Consider the following 18,558-nt stretch of genomic DNA (forward strand, 5'->3'; position numbering starts at 1 on the left):
AATGGGTTAAATGAAAAAATCCAGTACGAAAAAATTTTTCAGAAAAGAATAAACGCGCAAATGTCGGAATTAACGTCTTCAAAATAGCGCGTAGTGTTTGCAACCAAAGTTGAAGCAAAAGTAGACTGGCTCAGCACAATGAAAAATACAAGGTTCGTAGCAGTTTTGGTCGAAAAAATTCAAGGGTTTTCAAGGACTTTAAAGACCCTGGCATAGCAATTTCAAGGACCCAAAGCAATGTTTAGTTGCTTGGACAGAAAATAAACTTAAGAACAAAATCATTCATTCTATTGAAAAAGAAAAAAATAGATAGAAGAATAAATAGAAGAAAACACACATTAATAAACTGCCTTGAAGTGCACACTGGTTAAGATTAACAAGAACGTACTAGAAGTTTTTCAGCGATTGCACAATAAATTGCTTGAACCTCCTGAATCTCTTCTTTTGCAGTTTTTCTAAGACTGTTTGATTTCACAATATATGTGATGTCATTAGCCGCCTCAGCTTTTACGGCATAACTGCCTGCAGCTGCCAACAAGTCCGCAACAGTTTTTGTAGCGTGAGCTACACTGGCCACGGATGAGCAGTTTCGCGTGAGCGTGGATGAGCCAAGCTGCGCATGCGCGAGGAGCGAGTGACAACACAGCTGCGCAGCTGGTGCGCCGGAGCCGACAAGAAGGAGGAGAGGATGATGAAGAACGACAGCCAGGCTACAGCCATGGAGAAGGAAAGCAAAGCCGCTGCTGAGCAGCGCAGAAGAGCGGAAAAGTTGAATTCACCGGATCCCGAAGTGGTAGCCTGGCAGTTAGCGGTTAACCAGAGGAAGAACGAACAGGCTAAGGGCCAGGCGTGCAGCGGAGACGCCAGAGCAATGAGAGGAACGCCTAGCAAAGCGACGTCGCCAGGAGGCTGAGCGGCGTGCTGCACAATCAGGGCATGGTCTGGGCTAGAGAGCGGACACAAGCAATACACGCGACTACAGCAATATCTTTCTCTCCGACTACAGTTACTACAGTGGCTAACGCGACATTGACTTGGATTAGGACTTGCCAGATGTGGCCAGACGTTTACTCGAATCCGCTAAGCCTAGTCCAGCGCGAAATTCAAGGACTTTCCAGCACCTTTACAAGATTCAAGAATTTTCAGGGCCTTGAATATGGAGCTTTAGAAATCAAGGGTTTTCAAGGGTTTCAAGAACCACTACGAACCCTGAAATAAAAAAAAGTTGCACGCACAGAAATGTACAGAGCATGACAGCATAATGTCAATGTGGTTATGACTAATGATTAACAGAATGAAATCCATGAAATGACAGGACTACGAGCCAACTAACCTAGAATCAGCATATAAGGCATCAAAAAAAAAAAAAAAACGGCCACTTTCACGTTGTGAGTGATTGGCAAAGCATGTGATTGGCCATCTTGTTTTCAAATGTGGTACATGGGGAAGCGGACTTGTGGAATTCTGCATGAAATCCCAGCATAGGAGCGGCTGATAACAAAAGCTGACAACAAAAGCTGACAACAAAGGCTGACAACAAAGGCTGACAACAAAGGCTGATAACAAAGGCTGATAACAAAGGCTGATAACAAAGGCTGATAACAAAGGCTGATAACAAAGGCCGATAAGAAAAGCTGGTAAGAAAAGCCATAATAAAAGCCATAATAAAAGCAAGAAGCCGGAAAAACCCATAATAAAAGCAGATAATAAAAGCTGATAATAAAATATGTGGCCAGTTTCCTGACAATTTAAACTCTTATCTTCAGATTTTTTCCTCAAATACTGTGGTTCTGTTATGGGCGGATTTAGGAAGTTGACCGTATTCAATTGCTGCCAAAATTACTGAATACTGATTTCTCAAATTGAATATAAATGGAATAACAAACATATCTGAGTTATACTCGAAATTCCTAATATTCATAAACCCCTAATTTATTTACTAATGAAGCTAGTACCATCACTCCATGTGTCGTCGCAGACGCGCGATAAACAAGCAGCAGATCTAGTTTAGTTAACTGTTCAACACTGATAAACTATTATACCAGGCAAGAAATGCCTCCTATCAGTCACTGTAGGACCAGTGATGTCCCGCATCCCTGAAGATTGTGTGTCTCTAACTTAAGAGCCCAACCACTGATGAGAACTTTTCATGAGATAATGATGAAAATGATTGGATTGGATTGTAAAACGTTTATTGCCAACAGTCTGAAGGGCATATAGGCCCCCCGCCTAAACGACGGCCAGAAGGTCTTGGCTCCTGGCGGCGTCTTCGGCCAGTTGGACGGCTTTTGTTTGAGTCTCCGGATCGGAGCTGAGTAGGAGAGCCTCCCATTGTTCAAGTGACTTTATTTTTTGTCCCTCCAGGGGGGCAAAAGGGCATTTCCAGAGAATATGGTTGAGATCCGCTTTGGCCTTACATTGCTTACACTCGTTTGAATATTGTCCCGGATAATAACGACTACACATAACCGGGTTCGGAAACGTATAAGTTTGGAGACGGCGCCAAGAGGTGGCCTGACTCTTTGTCAATGATTTATCAGCAGCGGGGTACTTTGTTCGATTGAGCCTATAATGTTGTGTGATTTCTCTGTAACCTACAAGACGATCCCTGTCTGCGAAGCCCTCGGTATGGCCACTGGCTCGGAAAGCAAGACCTCGAGCCAGTTCGTGAGCTGCTTCATTTCCAGCCAGGGATGCGTGTGCAGGTGTCCAGACTATGCGAATTTTGCGGTCGTCCCTTGCAGTCCGCAGGATTCCGTTCGTCAGAGGGGAGACCCTCCCCTTGGCAAAGTTCATCACTGCTACCTTTGAGTCACTGACTATCATTGACGCATCCGTGCCCACTATTGCAAGTGCGATGGCGGCTTCTTCTGCAATTTCGGGACTGTCCGTCGTGATCGAAGCGCCGGCTCGGAGATATGTCTCGGCGCTAGCTACCGCTATCACCATTCTCCCCCTCCCGCAATTAGCTGCGTCCACGTAGGCCACGTCTTCTATCGGATAGTTTTTGAAACATTTGCCAAGGGCTTCAGCCCGTTTCTCTCTGCGATCCTTGTGGTGGACGGGATGCATGTTTTTCGGTAGTGGTGGGATCATCAGCCTATCGCGCACGCTCTTAAGCATGTCCACTTTCGGACCTCGCTGACTCTCGTAATTTATTCCTAGTTTCGCGAGGATTTGCCTGCCTGTAACGCTTCCCGACAGCCTTTCGTACTGCGAGACTGTCACGCCTTCCACAATTTCATCCAATGTGTTGTGAAGACCTAGTTCTAAAAGTTTTGCGGTGGGGGTCCGAATTGGTAAACCCAGCGCCTGCTTGACACTTCTGCGAATGATCCCTTCCAGCTTGGACTTCTCCGCTGCCTTGAGATTAAGGAAAGGAGCTACGTAAGCAATCTTACTTATTACAAAGGCTTGAACTAATCTGATTAGATTCGTTTCTTTCATGCCATAGCGCCTATTTGCGATTCTGCGGATGAGCCGCATAGTCTGTTGCGCGCATATCTCCAACTTCTTTATTGCTTCTCCATTGAAACCGTTGTTTTGAATGTACAGCCCTAAGACTCTAATCCTGTCCACCGTCGGGATATCGAGTCCCTGAGCCTTAAGAGACATCCGCGGGGGATCCGACCGTGATTTCCTCTTTGGTTGGTAAAAAAGCATTTCCGATTTTTGCGGGGAGCACCTAAGCCCCCTATCATTTACATACTTTTCAACTTCTCCTATGGCCATTTGGAGAGTCTCCTCTATTTGACCGTCAGTTCCTTTGCCAATCCACATAGTAATGTCATCCGCATACATGCAATGACTGAGACCTTCAATCGCTGCTAGTTTGCTAGGAAGCCCGATCATGGCCACGTTGAAAAGAAGCGGGGACAGTACAGATCCCTGCGGGGTCCCCTTGCTACCTAGCTCTATGTAGTCTGATTTACTTTCCCCGAAGTTAATTTGGGCCACTCTGTCGGAAAGGAAATTTTTAACATAGTTGTAGGTTTTCGGGCCTACTCCCAGGAGGCTGAGATTATCCAGGATCGCCTTGTGCGTGACGTTATCGAAAGACTTTGCCAGGTCAAGACTCATAGTAACTCATATTAACAGGATCTAACACTTTAATAACGGTGAAATCAGAAGTGACAACTTTATCTGGCACTGAAAACTGCCTAACGCAAACGGGAATAACGTTCTACAGCGAAACTTGGCACTATTATCGCTCTGCCGTACTACCACTACATCACAGCTTGGGAAAACATGAATTACATGTGTTAGGTGCATAGTGCTTTTTATGCTTTCAAAAGTGTCCAATAAACGTCATTCCTGTTTATGCTCTTTAATGCATTTTTTTTTATGTAAAAAAAAAAAAAGAAAAGCTCAGTGTTCACTTCCAATGGTGCTATGCATCTGCGGACCACAAGTACGGAACGATGGTCCTCCTCAACTGGCCAACATTCCCACAAAAACATTCCCACAATAGGTCACTTTGTGCTTCAAAAATACCATGCTAGCAGGGACTGTGGGGGCCAACTAAGCACATAAAATCATCATCATCAGCCTGACTACGCCCACTGCAGGGCAGAGGCCTCTCCCATTAACCCTGTCCTTCGCTAGTTGCAGCCACTGTAAACTTCTTAATCTCATCCGCCCACCCCCGCTACGCTTGCCTTCTCTTGGAATCCACTCCGGTACCCTTAAGGACCAGCGGTTATATTGCCTTCGCATTACATGCCCTGCCCAAGCCCCCTTTTTCCTACTGATTTCAACCAGGATGTCATTAACCCGCGTTTGTTCCCTCACCCACTCCGCCCGCTTCCCACCTCTTAAAGTTACACCTATCATTTTTCTTTTCCAAAAAAAAGATAGTAAAAATCCTGGGCCTCCCAGTCTCACCTCCATGCGAATGCCCATGCTGGAATGCAAAGATCCCGACCAGGTTCACCAGGAAACCCAGCACGGAGACGATGAACAGGCGCTCGTGCTTCACCTCGGGGGGTTCGATGGCCCTCTGGCAGAAGAAGAAGGGAGACAGGCAGGCAGCACTGATGAAGGGGCCTTCGGGTGTGTCTCGGAGCGCTCAGCTTATTCGAATATACTCAGACTTACACCCCCGTCACACAGGTCTTTTCAAAGGCCCTCGAATCGATAGTCTCTGGACTCGAAGGCCAACTGAGCATGGCTCCGATGGCCATCGAGTCAACGAAGCAGCGCAAAACTCGGTTGAGGTTTCAAGAGCCTTCGAGCAGGGGCTGCGAACACTCGCGCACAATGAGCGATCGCAGCAACACGCTGGGGAATAAAACCAGAGCAGTACCATATTTGAAAAATAACAAATTTTCAAATATACAACTTATTTTGCAGAAAAGTACAGACTACAGACTGGAAGAAAAAACAACACTGCAGCAAGTGTAATACCATCGTTGCCAGTGATACAAAACAACCGACACCCTGAAAAGTGCATGAATGCTAGCACAGCTTGTTCAAGACAACAAAGTTCATTTAAAGAGTGATTCCAGTCCAAGAGTGATCAGTCGCCAAGATTTGTTCTCACTGAAAACAATTGTGTTTCAGCCTCAATACCGTATTCAGGCCTCAAGAAAGGGAATTTGTTAGTTTTCGAGCACAAAAGACCAGTGAATAATTTTTTTACAAGCATGTGCCAATTTCCGTACCAAGGGTCAGATTGGTTATAAATAGTAATACCAAAATGCCCGCATTCCTCAAGTAACCATCCGAGGGATCATGGAACCACTTGGTGTTACAAATATGCACATTACATTCGAAACTGAGCAAAAACAATCAATGGTAAATCTTTCTGCATAAAAATGGTGGGCAACATGCTAGCCTGCTCAGTTTTGTGAAATATCATTTGTGGCTTTCTCTATATAGCACAAAAAATTAGCTTACTTGCAACAAGAAGCATGCTAAATTCGGCTGAAACAATAAAATTGCTGCTTGACGGGGCACACTCTCAAAACTGTGAGTTTTCTGTGTACATGACTGTGTAGAAAGCACCTGAAAGAGTGCACACTACTGTAACAAATAGCAATTTTGATCTGAACAGTTTCAGGTATAATGTGCTGGTTAATTGCTAGCTGGCCTGCAAAATTACTGGCAGTTCAATAACAATTGAGAATTTACGAAGGCTCTCGACACAACGGGCTTTGAAAATGCCCATGTAACGGCGGTATTACTACTCCAACATCCGTCAGCCTGCAGATAACAATGCAATCAATTACTCCAATCCATTTCAGGGAATCCCCCATGGTGGAGTAATTGGTCTTGGCCCCCTCAGAGGACATTGTGGCAAAAATAGATTCTCTGGCTCCTTCCGTCTATGCTGACGTTTTTTTTGTGGCCACAAAGAATGCATTTATTGGCAGGAACGATGGATTAAAACATCTGCCCCCAACTCGGAACCTGTGCTGTCATGGCCGAAAGAGAGACTCTGCGGTCATCATTTGGAAGGAAACGGTAACACAGCCTACCTGTGCACGAAAAACTATCTTGAAGCATTACAGTTTGCTTTTCAGAAACGGCTGGTGGCGGCAATTGATGTACAGTAGCCGACCGATATTTCGGACTCCAATAATTCAGACTAGTGCGATATTTCGGACTTCACTGAGAAACCGTTGCGCACCTCATAGGAACGTGTACATTTTCACGACCGATATTTTGGACTTTGCAGAGTCTAAAAGTTCGAATTTTCGGACCAACATAGACGCCAACAATATTGTGTTGATAGTTTTTCAGCAGACATGAAGAAAGCACGGCTATGACTCAGATAGTCTAGAGTCTTGTAGCCGGAACCTGGGGAGCGGCGATTTTTGTGATTTTGATAGCCGGTTTTTTTCGAAGAAAAGTATATTTTTTAAGTTCACAGATTATTCAGACTGTGCAATTATTCGGACTATTTTTCGGGTCCCGTCGAGTCCGAAATATCAGTCGGTGACTGTACGTACACGCTCCCAATACAGTGCGTGACAGTTCCTTAGCAAAGTCCGAAATATCATAATATCATACAAGTGCAAATTATTTGGAGTCCAAAAAATCAGTTCGCTACCGCATTTCGTTTTTCACCATTTTGCAGGTTACAGAATTTCCATGCTCAGTAGAAGGAGCATCTACGTCATTAGAATGCAGTAACCTATAAACACAGAGTGTACCAATACAATCTATCAATGTCAACTATAAAATTCATAACCGTATTTACTCGCATAATAGGCGCACAATAGGCATCTGCTAGCAATAGTGTAAATACACTATTGATCACAGTGCCAAGTTCAGGGTGTGCCTGTTATGCGCGGAAATAAAAAAAAACTGATTTTTCACGACCGAACTGGGGGTGCGCCTATTATGTGAGTGCTCCTATTATGAGAGTGTGCCTATTATGCGAGTGCGCCTATTATGCGAGTAAATACGGTAATATCAATCTATCGATACAGGCCACCGACACACGCTACCTTTAATTTTTCCCGACTGCTACTTCGTAAAATGAACACTGACGACCAGTTGGGGACAGACTACCATGTTCTATCGAGAAAGCCTCAACTTTCACTGAAATATAAGCTAGAAAATGCAAAAAAAGTGCAATGCAGGTGCCTCCACGACCACAACTTGTAAGAAAACTGCGGCATGACACGAGTGCTTGCACGCCAATTTCCGTATCTAGGCAACACAGCCTTTAGTAGCTTCCAAAATGTGACCACAAAGTCTATTTTTGGTCTCGACATCACGAGTTAGGATCAAGTGGTTGGAAAATGTCTGCATCCAATTTCCCCCACAACGCCTGCACCTTTTGCTGCCAAAGAAATGTCAGCCTATGGTGGTTAAGAGCAATGCTGACGTTGCACTCGTCAGCTGACCCTTGGAGGAGGAGAAGGAGAATGGCTGCTCTCTCACCTCCACTGCCTCGGAGAAGATGAAGAAGGCAATGAAGAGCAGGAACAGGCCGTTGACAAAGCCTGCGATCACCTCCGCACGCACATACCTGCAGAGGGAAACATCCACAGGCTCAGCTGACACCCCGGTCATCACTCTGGGCCAGCTGGTTCCCTCTTGAAAGTATGCACTCTTGTGCAAAAGCAGCGACGACAAGCCTGAGTACACATATGACATGTACAGTCGGAGTCAAAAGTGCCTGAACACCCTCCTTCCTATTTCCAAACCGCACCATGCTGCATGCAGTAAGCACCTGACAATGCACTCCTGGTGTCTACACCGGCCCACTGCACTGTTCTCGACACCTGGAGTGCATCACCAGATGGCACCCACATGCAGCACGGCATGGTTCGCAATTAGGAAGGGGGGTGTTCAGGCACTTTTGACTCCGACTGTACAATGCACTGCCAGCTTTATGCTGAACAATACAGTCAATGAATTCTAGTAGAACTCAAGGTGGAAGTTATCATCACTGCCCTCAAGTTCTACGTGAATGCAACAGCAGTACTCTTTACAGCGTCCCTCATAGCCTCAGTTGCTATGGGATGCTAAACCCCGTAAACTAAACTAAACTAGTACTCTTCAAGAACAAATTCGTTAGGCGTCGCGAGGCTAGGCTCCGCGATTTGCTCCCAGTACACCAGAAGGCAATACATCGCAGCAAGAAGCGCATCACTAGTGTGGGCGCACCGTGTTCTTGCATCTAGGCCACAGATAAGTTTATCTAGTGGCATGTTTTATATATCAAACTATTTAGCGATTTCCTTTGAGTTTCATATAGTTGGGGATCATCTAATATATACTCCTGTTCTCACAGCAGACGTTTCATTGAAAGTTGGCGCCTGTCCTGTGCCCTCTTGTCTTTCGTCCCATTTTCGTTTGTGTGCGTCATGAATTCCTTTTGACTTTCCTCGTGCTACTGCAAACTCCGAATGCTGGAATACTAGCGCGTACACTTTTGCAGCACTGGTGTTTGGTTTAGGTTTGGTTTATTGGGGTTTAAAGTCCCAAAGCCACAAAGGCTATGAGGGACGCCATAGTGAAGGGCCCCGGAAATTTCGACCACCTGGGGTTCTTTAATGTGCACTGACATCGCACAGCACACGGGCCTCTAGAATTTCGCCTCCATCAAAATTCGGCCGCCGCGGCCGGGATCGAACCTGTGTTTTTCGGGTAAGCAGCCGGGCGCCGTAACCACTGAGCCACGCCGCGGCGGGCAGCACTGGTGTGTCCGGTGGACAAATTGCAAGAGAATAAAGCCCCTCACCCATATGAGAAGCGCTCATTGGCTCGCCACTTGGTGATGACGGAGGCTGCCAGTCCGGCGAGCAGAGCCGTGCAGTCGAAGAACATGTGGAATGAATCGGAGATGAGGCCCAGGCTGGAAAGAAAAGGGAAAGGGGGAAAGAACCGAGCTGCTTTCCTCCACAACACAGCATGGACCGAGGAAACTGTGACGCAAAAAAACAAAACAAAGCCGCACTTCACTCTGTAACGCAGTGAAAACATCCGATCCTGTTCTTGTGAAAGAATGTTTTGTGATAGAACCTCCCGCTTTATCTTACTGTGTAAAATTTACATGTGTTCAAAATACACAGAAGCCTGCGTGAGTTCATGTCTACATATATTTTGCACATATTTCCATTTTTCCTTCTTTGTTCTTGATTTCATGCATGTTATTACTGTTCGTTGTTTCTTTTCTGCTCAATTACATAGTATGAGTTATCATTACAAAGCCACTGATGTCATTTATCTATAGTGAGTGTATTTTAACCGAGTGCGCTTGTCATTTTGTTTTCAAATGTATGAAAATTAAGATTTGATTTGACAAAATGAATCAACTTCTAGCACTCTGTCACTCGTACAGTCGTCCACACACTGCGAAAATGTAAAAACTTGGCGAGTTTAAAGCAGTATAGACACCCAATTTTTGGGTGCATGTTTTCTTCTTTGTAACAAGGTGTAAGGCATTATTTACGAATTGCCACGTCATATTCTCCTATGAGCACTAAATAATTTGTAATCGAAATTGTCTCATGCTGTTTCAGTTTCAGTTTCAATAGCTGAACTATGATTGTGACTTCAAAGAGTGGCTATAGGTCACGTGAGGCATGGGAAAACTGCAATATAATTGCTGCTTCTACATTCGTTGTAATTACGGCTCTTGAGGGAGGCTGGCTTCAACACTGTAGTGAAATAAAATGATGAAGCAGCGATTATACCACAGTTTTTCCATGCCTCACGTGACCTATAGCCACACTTTGACGTCACGCTCATCGTTTGGTTGTTGAAACCGAAACAGTATGACAGAAAAATTCTATTATAAATTATTTCGCAGTCGTAGGAGAATACCACGTGGTAATCCGTGTATAAGAGTGCATTACGCCTCGTTAGAAAAAAGCAAACATGCACTTAAAAGTTAGGCATCTATACTCCTTTAATTAACAGCAAATTATAATAATAATAATAGCCTTTATTTCCATCAACATGATGGGGGAGGTTAGGGAAAAAAAGCTGGACAGCTTGACTGGTTCCCGCCCCCCCATATCAAATACATGATTGCTTCCATCAAGGCAGAAATCAGCGGACAACAGAATACATTTCAAAGAACAATCATAGCTAACATGACAAATAAGAATAACACGTAATAAAGCAAGTTATCATGAAAAAAAGACACAGCGTAGTAACAAGAAACAAACAGACACCATTTGTATATACTGATATAACTCTAGTGCTATTTAGGATATATCGCATTCACATGGCTCTAGACATACACAAAACTACAAATGCATATTTACGCGTGGAAAGTAGCAGACTGATGATTGATGATGATGATGATAATGATGATTGCTTCTAGGTGTCAAAGAACAATTACGCCGCATTAACAGACACTGTGGCATGCGATAATGAATAAAAAGCAATATAACAGCTGTTCCATCGCCTGGTACCAAAATTTTAGGCTGTTTTGCTGCTAGGCTAAGGTTTTGCAGTGAGCGATCCATCATCGGGCCTTTCTGGTAGCAGGCACTTTTGACCTTGCATTGATTAAAAACGCTGCTTGTGCATTTGCAAGAATACGTGGCACTTAGCTGACCACACGACCGAGCCAGTCTGCTTGGAGTCACCTCCCCATTTTCACAAGCATTTCAAGGTGCTCGCACATAGTAAATAAACATTTGCTAAAATACAGGGTGATCTAAAAGTCAAAGGAAAAGTAAAAATTCAATATTACGAAAAGTAAAGTGAGTAGCGAGAGGCAGTTTTCACAGAATGCCCAATAAGGTACGAGATTCATTTATCACCAAAAATTTCTACTGCCACATTTGTAACTTGCAGATTGCATTGTACTTCCAAACTACCAACAGGATTAACCCTTTAATCACTAACCCTGAGCTGTGTTCATCACGAGAGACTGTACCTATATCACCAATGACAAGAAACACTCGTCTGACCCAATGTTGCCCAGCGCCAAAGGTGAGTTAGGGTTGGCAACTGTGTTGGTAGCAATTTTCAGCAGTCAAGGGCGGTAGTTGCACATGAAAAACAGGCTTTGCATCTTTAGTGCATGTTTTAGGCACGACAACAGCCATTTACACCAAACACTGCCAAAAAACCTGGTGACTAGTACATTTTTTCAGGAATTAACTTCACAGTTAAATAAAGCATCATCATTCGGCAGCAAATATAACTATTCAGGTAATAGAATTTTATTTTCCAAGCAATTCCCCACATTTTTCTGTGCCTTTCTGTGAAAACTGCATTGTGCTACTGTCAATACTTTTTGAATTAGTACTGAATTTTCTATTTTTCTGCCACTTTTAGATCACCATGAACATGCACAACACAGTGTGGATACACCACAAGCGCAGTGCAGCTCTAACCTTATAGCACGGTGGAAAGCTGGGTGCACCAGATGGGATTCAACGAAGAAGCACGAGAACGCAAGACAGATGACGACATTCTCGTGTTTCGAACTCCTTCCAAGATGAATCCCAGAGGACATTGTTAGTACGTACAGGGTTGCTAAAAAGTTCCCAGGCCATGGGGTCTGCTTTTAAGCATTATAGACGGGCACTCCAGAACCCTGCAAATCTACCAAGGTTATCAGAGGTGAGAATTATGCTACTCCTACACCGCACAGATAGAGTGAGCTTCGGGGGTGTCGAAACTGTGCCGCTGCAAGCCTCAAAGGCAGGCCCTGTGGCCTGGGAACTTTTGACCAACCCTGCACTACATAAGCGATCCTGTGAGATTCAAAAACAAAATGACCACTTTGCATAATATCCTTAACTGCTGCAACACACTGTACAAAACATTTACAATGAGCAAGTGAATTTCATTATATGACGCTAACTAATCCATTACGGTCATGTCGGTTCAATGTGTTATGCAATCCTATATGCTTTCCCAGATTCTTCAGATTTGAAACTGTACAGCACTGTTTATTTTGTTAAATTTTTTTTTTAATCTTGCACTCTTTCCTCTCGTCTTTGGCATAGCCCCTACCCCCATGCTGTATTCCAATTTCAAAACCTCGTGCTTAATCCTCCCTCTTCTCTCACACACAACTCTGTCAGCCTCAGGAATTCGCTCTGCTCATCACAGCAGACTAGCTGTGGACATGGCATCTGATAGCAATAGTGCCTGTCTTTGATTTTGTACCACTTTTTTCACTTTTTCCACATCTCTGTCATTAGAAAGTGGTGACCGATAGATCTAAGTTGACTTCGATTGTTCTGCAAAGTCCCACCAGGAAACCAAGCATCAAGCACAGCAATGGAATCCTCCAACCTACACCACGTCCCAGCCGGATGTACGTGGGATCAAACAATGCCCTCCCCGCCACCCCCCTTTTTTTTCACTCGGAATATAGGATACATGACGTTTGGACCATTCCATTTCTCCATCACATCTCTAGTCACTCCAGCTGGAAGCTACACAGAGAAAGGATGGATTCTCTTTGTACCAAGCACACACCAGAGAGCCCAATTTTTCTCGAATCACAGAGAGGACATGCTTTAACATCCCTATACTGAAACAAAGAAAGCATGTTCACGCAAAACATTAAAGCTGTCCCTCCGAAAGAAGCACTTAGTAGAGACACCACATTTTGGTTTTAGTTTCTCTCTTTAGAATGTTGCCCAACACATTAGAAAACATAGAAAGCCGTATGAATTGCGCCAACAAGCGGCAAATAATTTAATTTTTTTTCTCTTCTGCTGTTTTGGTTTCAGTTTCAACAGTCAAACAATGGCTGTGACACACAAGACGCGTTCAGGTAACATGAGGCATAAAAACTCCACTACAGACCGCCATTATCCGCTATTCTCAAGGCACAAACCGCGCCGAATACGCTCGCGCACATATGCGGTTCCGACGTGAAACGCAGCAGTGAAGTATTTCTCTCTCTCGCTGTCGAGAGAGTGTGCCGGCAGCTTTACGTCTGCCCCTGCGCGGGGTCTCCCAGCCACTTCGCACAATCACTTACAAAAAGAAGTAAACTGTATGTACTACATAGCCGCATATGGTCGCTGCTCTTCGAGTTTCAATTCACACCAACTCTTACGGAGGCCTGCTCAAGAGTTGCAGTAGTGAAAAAATTAATAAGCAGTGATTATATCACAATTTTTTTTACTTGCCTGAGGTGAATTCCACATTGTGACTCACGTATACGATTGCCGAAAGCAGCACTCCAAAGAAAAAATACATATCCGAAAATTTGGTGTCCCTACTCCTTAAAGCCCGTACAGCTGTACGGGCTTAAAGTGCCACCACTTTCGAGAGCTGCACACGCCCTACAGCAGGAGCGGCCGTGACTCACCTGTTGGTCCATACTCCGTACAAGAGCTCGACAAATGCGAAGGACAAGTTGAGAATGAGGAACAGGAACAGGTTGCGCGATGCCTGGTCCGAGAAGATCAGCCTGGAACACACAGGAAAGCCACCACACACCACTGTTGCTTGCTACTCAGGGCCGTACTCATGGACTGAACGATATGAAAGTGAACACAATGGTTTGGTTTACGGCAGTTTAATGTCCCAAAGCAACTCAGGCTATGAGAAATGCCGTAGTACAGGGCTACGAATAACGAACACAAAACAGGAAGAAGGAAAAGATAGTACAGAGCACTGAACTTTCAACTTTTTTTTTTCGACCACCTGGGGTTCTTTAACGTGCACTGACATCGCACAGTACACGGGCCTCTAGAATTTCGCCTCCATCGAAATGTGACCACTGCGGATGGGATCAAACCCACGTCTACAGGGTCAGCAGTGAAGTGCCATAACCACTGATCCACCGCGGCGGTTCGAAAGTGAACACATTGCCCTCATTCAGCCAACGGTTGTTCCAGGAATGCGAGAAAAAAAAAGTTTTCCTTCTATTCTAAAAGCTTTCCGCTGAACAGGTAATGCCCACGAGATGCTTCCAACTTCAATGTGGACATAACAAGAGTAGAATTCATTCTTGAGTGGAAACTGCTCCTTTTCACATTAGTTTGGTTTGGTTTTATGGGGTTTAACGTCCCAAAGCGACTCAGGCTATGAGAGACGCCGTAGTGGAGGGCTCCGGAAATTTCGACCACCTGGGGTTCTTTTAACGTGCACTGACATCGCACAGTACACGGGGCACCCTTTGGTGATCAAAATCCTCTCATCCTTTGCGTAGTGAAAATTAGGAGGCAGTACTTTGTACTCATGCTAGCAAATGGCATTGGTACTTTGCTTACACATAACCTGAAGTAAAGTTTTTTGCTGGTCTAATTGCTACTTCATTCTGTTCTCAAGTTGTGACCCCCAGAAAAGTGAAGCTTTTCATCTACAAAACCCTGAGGCATGTACACCTGTACAGTATGTGTCATACTTAGAGGGAACATGAAAAGGGGTCAACAGGCTCCTCACTCGAGGAAAGTAGGTTTCACCACAAAGCCAAAAAAAATTAACCCCTGATTTACTATGTTAAACTAAACGCTTAGTAGGTGTGCTAGCACAATATATATGTATACTTCGCATCGGTTACTTATGACAGTTTTACAGACAACTCAAGCAGCAGCTGGATTTCTCTCCCTCCACTTTGACACCTGTCATCCGTGGCAGGTGGCTGACACATAACGGCTTTTTCGCCAGTGACCCTCCAGCCTCCACCTGCAGGTAGAGGCCTTGATCGCAGACAGGATGGATTTTTCGCTAGAGAGGCATCTCGTGCGAACGGAATAACAAAAGGTGCAGGGAGCTCGAGAAGAAGTTGCACTCCCACTTCGTAGTGAAACCTATTTTTATTCACATTCAGAGCTGAAATAACCATTTCTCGTGTTCCGTGTTCCCCCTAAGAATGGCACACAAAGCACATACTTCAGGCAACATCTGTGAAATCCATACACTTCTTTCAAAGTTCAGGCGGCAGTCACCATAATCATCAGTAGCCTAACTACACCCACTGCAGCACAAAGGCCTCTCCTATTCATCCCTTCAATTAGTCACCCTGTGCCAGTGAACTTCCTAACCTCATCCGCACACTTGACCCCCCGACATCCCATGCTACGCTTGCCTTCTCCTGAAAACTGGAATACAGTCCGTTACGCCGTTATGTTACCCATTGTGTACTGCAGTACTGGATCAAAGCATTACTGCCATACCAAGACTAAGATCAGAACTAACTATGGGGAAACAATGCCTTCATTTTTCATCCATATCATTTTGGAACCCTTTGAACTTAGACAACAAACAGACTAATACGCTTTCTTTGTTGAAGGTCAAATTAGAGTTTTCCTTCTTAATGTGTGATTTTTTTTTGTTATTGATCCCATGTATCGTGGCATCTGTGAGTGTTTTATCGTACATTCTCCTGCCTTACATTGTTTGTATTTAAATATTTCAGTAAGTCATATTACACTATGTACGTATATTTATTCCCTGCATCGCTAATTAATGCATTGTGTGCTTTGTATTTTGTTGCTTATTGAAATTTATTTTCATGGGAGGTCCCGCCTGCAGTTTTGTACCATGGGACCTCTCGCTGTATACGCTTGTAACTTTGTTTGAATTCCTTAATAAACTTTCAACTTATACTTCAACTATTTCTGACTAAACCACTGCGCACTAAAATGTGCATTCCCTGAATCCCTGAAAGCATTTACAATTCATCGCACTGGATCCAGACTAGGAAGGAGTGAACGTGTCACCAGGAGAACAGTTACGCGAGTAGCACGTGCACCAACAACCAAGCGACAGTCCAGACCGTAGCTGATAAGCGCCACAGTAGGCACGCCAGAGAAAATTTGCACTTGACAATACGCTTCCACAAAGCCACCAGACAAAGCCTTTTGTTGGATTCAGTTGCTTCAATGAGGCTGTTTTCACTCTACACAGCTGGCAGCCTCTGGAGGTATATTCGCGGCAAGAGCTGCCGGCCAATTGGCCACCTCATCTATTACAGCTGTAAAGAGCACTCTTTCCAGGCCTGCAGCGACAGCATAACACCAACCGATGGCCAACTGGCCAGCATACATGACATCACTACAACGCACCATGCTGAATGGACCGAATACAGCGACGTCACGTGCACGCTACCAAAAGAGGCAAACGATAATGCAGCATGGCCTGTTGGTGTACTTGGCCTACCAAGCATAGCAGCAGCCTTTCCACACCGGCAACAACCCACCACTGGTTCAACACCTTAACTAACACTGTGCTATCAAGCCACCATTGCAACTACTCCATTATTGCTTCCTCTATTACGTTCTTGCATTTGCTGTTCTAACTACTACTCTAATGCCATTTGGCACTGAGGGTATGGTAAACATAAGCAAATCAAAAATATGGCGCATGGAGAAGTGTCAGCATTGCTTGGTTTGGTTTGGTTTGTGAGGTTTAACGTCCCAAAGCGACTCAGGCTATGAGGGACACCGTAGTGAAGGGCTCCGGAAATTTCGACCACCTGGGGTTCTTCAACGTGCACTGACATCGCACAGTACACGGGCCTCTAGAATTTCACCTCCATTGAAACGCGACTGCCGCGGCCGGGATCGAACCCGCATCTTTCGGGTCAGCAGCCGAGTGTCAGCATTGCATTGGAGATACCGGGACAACTTCATGCCCTCAGCTCATATTGTGCGGGGCTTTTTGGCAAAATGCTGTGTCACATGACTGCCAGTCCCACTCACAAATGCATCAGTGCAACACTTGTGACTCTAAGAAGTGGGATGGCATAGCTACCTTGGGTTGCACAGTTTTTAAAGAATTAAAAACACTGGATGCTCTGCAGACATACGGGTTGCTTAACAGCTGTGAACAGTGATGAGCAATACAACTTCTCAATGCATGCCTCACGAAAGCTGCCGTGTTAAGCCAGTTGACCTGCTGACACGATTCCAACCACAGAACACATATACTGAAGTCAACTAGTAATTATAACTCCAAGGGAACAAGAAACTTGAATTAAGCGGAGCCGAAATAACGGGGTGTCTCGTGATTGGGCCAAACTGTGGTCAGTTCGTGATTTCACTTACAGCACCCACTATGATCTTGCCAGTGTCTTGGATGAAATATTGGCTCGAGTTTGCTACCTTCACCTGTGCCGTCAGATAAGTCAACGTGGCCCAGCCCGCAGCAACTGTCCCAACCGAGGCTCGTTTTCTAACTCCGTCGGGAACCCCACTGAAGGTACTCGTCTGCCGGCGGCAAAACATCCGAGGAAAGGCTTTGCTTGGAGGCTAGTGAAAGTGTACGGCCGGCCAAGTGTAAAACAGTCTCTGGTGAGCCTGCGATTTCCGAGGCACACTGTAAACCGCATTCCGTAGTGTGGCTCAGTAGCTGAACACGCTACATTCGGTTACGAGTCGAGCTCCCTCCAGGACCTCGCTCGCGCCAAAGCTCGCACAGACACCGCCTCTGAGAAGGGTCGAGCTCGGTCGGCGCTCGCGCCAGGAGCCGATGCAGCCGCCGCAGCTTCCTGCGATGCTCCCCCGACGCGGCCATATGCCGGCGGCCGCGCGCCACGTCGCAAGACGCACCTGAACCAGCCCAGAAGCCGCTCCTTGAAGCGGGAGCTGCGCTTCGCTCGGAACTCCTTGTCGTCCGCATGTAAGGGCAGCATCGTCCGCTGGGCCGAGGATCGCCGTCGCTCCTCTCACTGGCGGCTGAATGGGCGACGACACATAGCGCGGCGCCGTTGTTGCAGCTTCTTGAGCAGCCGCCGCTCAGGTGGATGCACGCGCGCGACGCGCTGGCGACAGTTTCGCTTCTGACGTTGACCGTGACACCTCGCCCCAGCCGCTGTTGGCAGCGCTGGGCATGAGAGAAAATTCGAACGGGTAGCGTAAGCGATCTGCCGACTAATTTCGCGCACTTAGCCGCGCCCTAACGAGTTCGAAAGCGTGGAAAAGTAAAAGACAAAACAAGTGTCAAGTGTCACGTGTTTTGACAGCAGTGAGTCAAAACAAATAATACGCTCTGAATTTAATACCAAACCAACCGTTCTTTTTTCTAAACCGAGTCTAAGGCTTTCAGGCACGCACACTCGTTCTCGTGCTTAGATGCACTTGGAACTCGTACGAAACAGCTGACGTTCGTGAACGCTCACGATAGTGCCTCATTCAGCGTTGGATGCCTGCCGCGTCGCACCCGCTC

At 45.5% G+C, this 18,558-nt stretch overlaps 1 protein-coding gene across 1 annotated transcript in view; it reads right to left on the bottom strand.

Annotated features, from left to right (window-relative positions):
- ZnT86D (solute carrier family 30 member 7) overlaps positions 1–18,315 on the bottom strand; it is a 35,190-nt gene extending 16,875 nt beyond the window's left edge. Inside the window, exons 1-5 of the mRNA XM_089555056.1 lie at positions 17,943–18,315; positions 13,754–13,855; positions 9,200–9,313; positions 7,894–7,981; positions 4,885–4,999 (exon numbers count right to left, since the gene is read on the bottom strand). Of these exons, the coding sequence (XP_089411182.1) occupies positions 4,885–4,999; positions 7,894–7,981; positions 9,200–9,313; positions 13,754–13,855; positions 17,943–18,025 (502 nt within the window). The 5' untranslated portion in view covers positions 18,026–18,315. The remainder of the gene's footprint in view (positions 1–4,884; positions 5,000–7,893; positions 7,982–9,199; positions 9,314–13,753; positions 13,856–17,942) is intronic.
- Positions 18,316–18,558: the final 243 nt, after the last annotated feature.

Source organism: Amblyomma mixtum, chromosome 1 (assembly GCF_055824585.1).
Source record: "Amblyomma mixtum isolate Tamu chromosome 1, ASM5582458v1, whole genome shotgun sequence".
NCBI lineage: Eukaryota > Metazoa > Arthropoda > Arachnida > Ixodida > Ixodidae > Amblyomma > Amblyomma mixtum.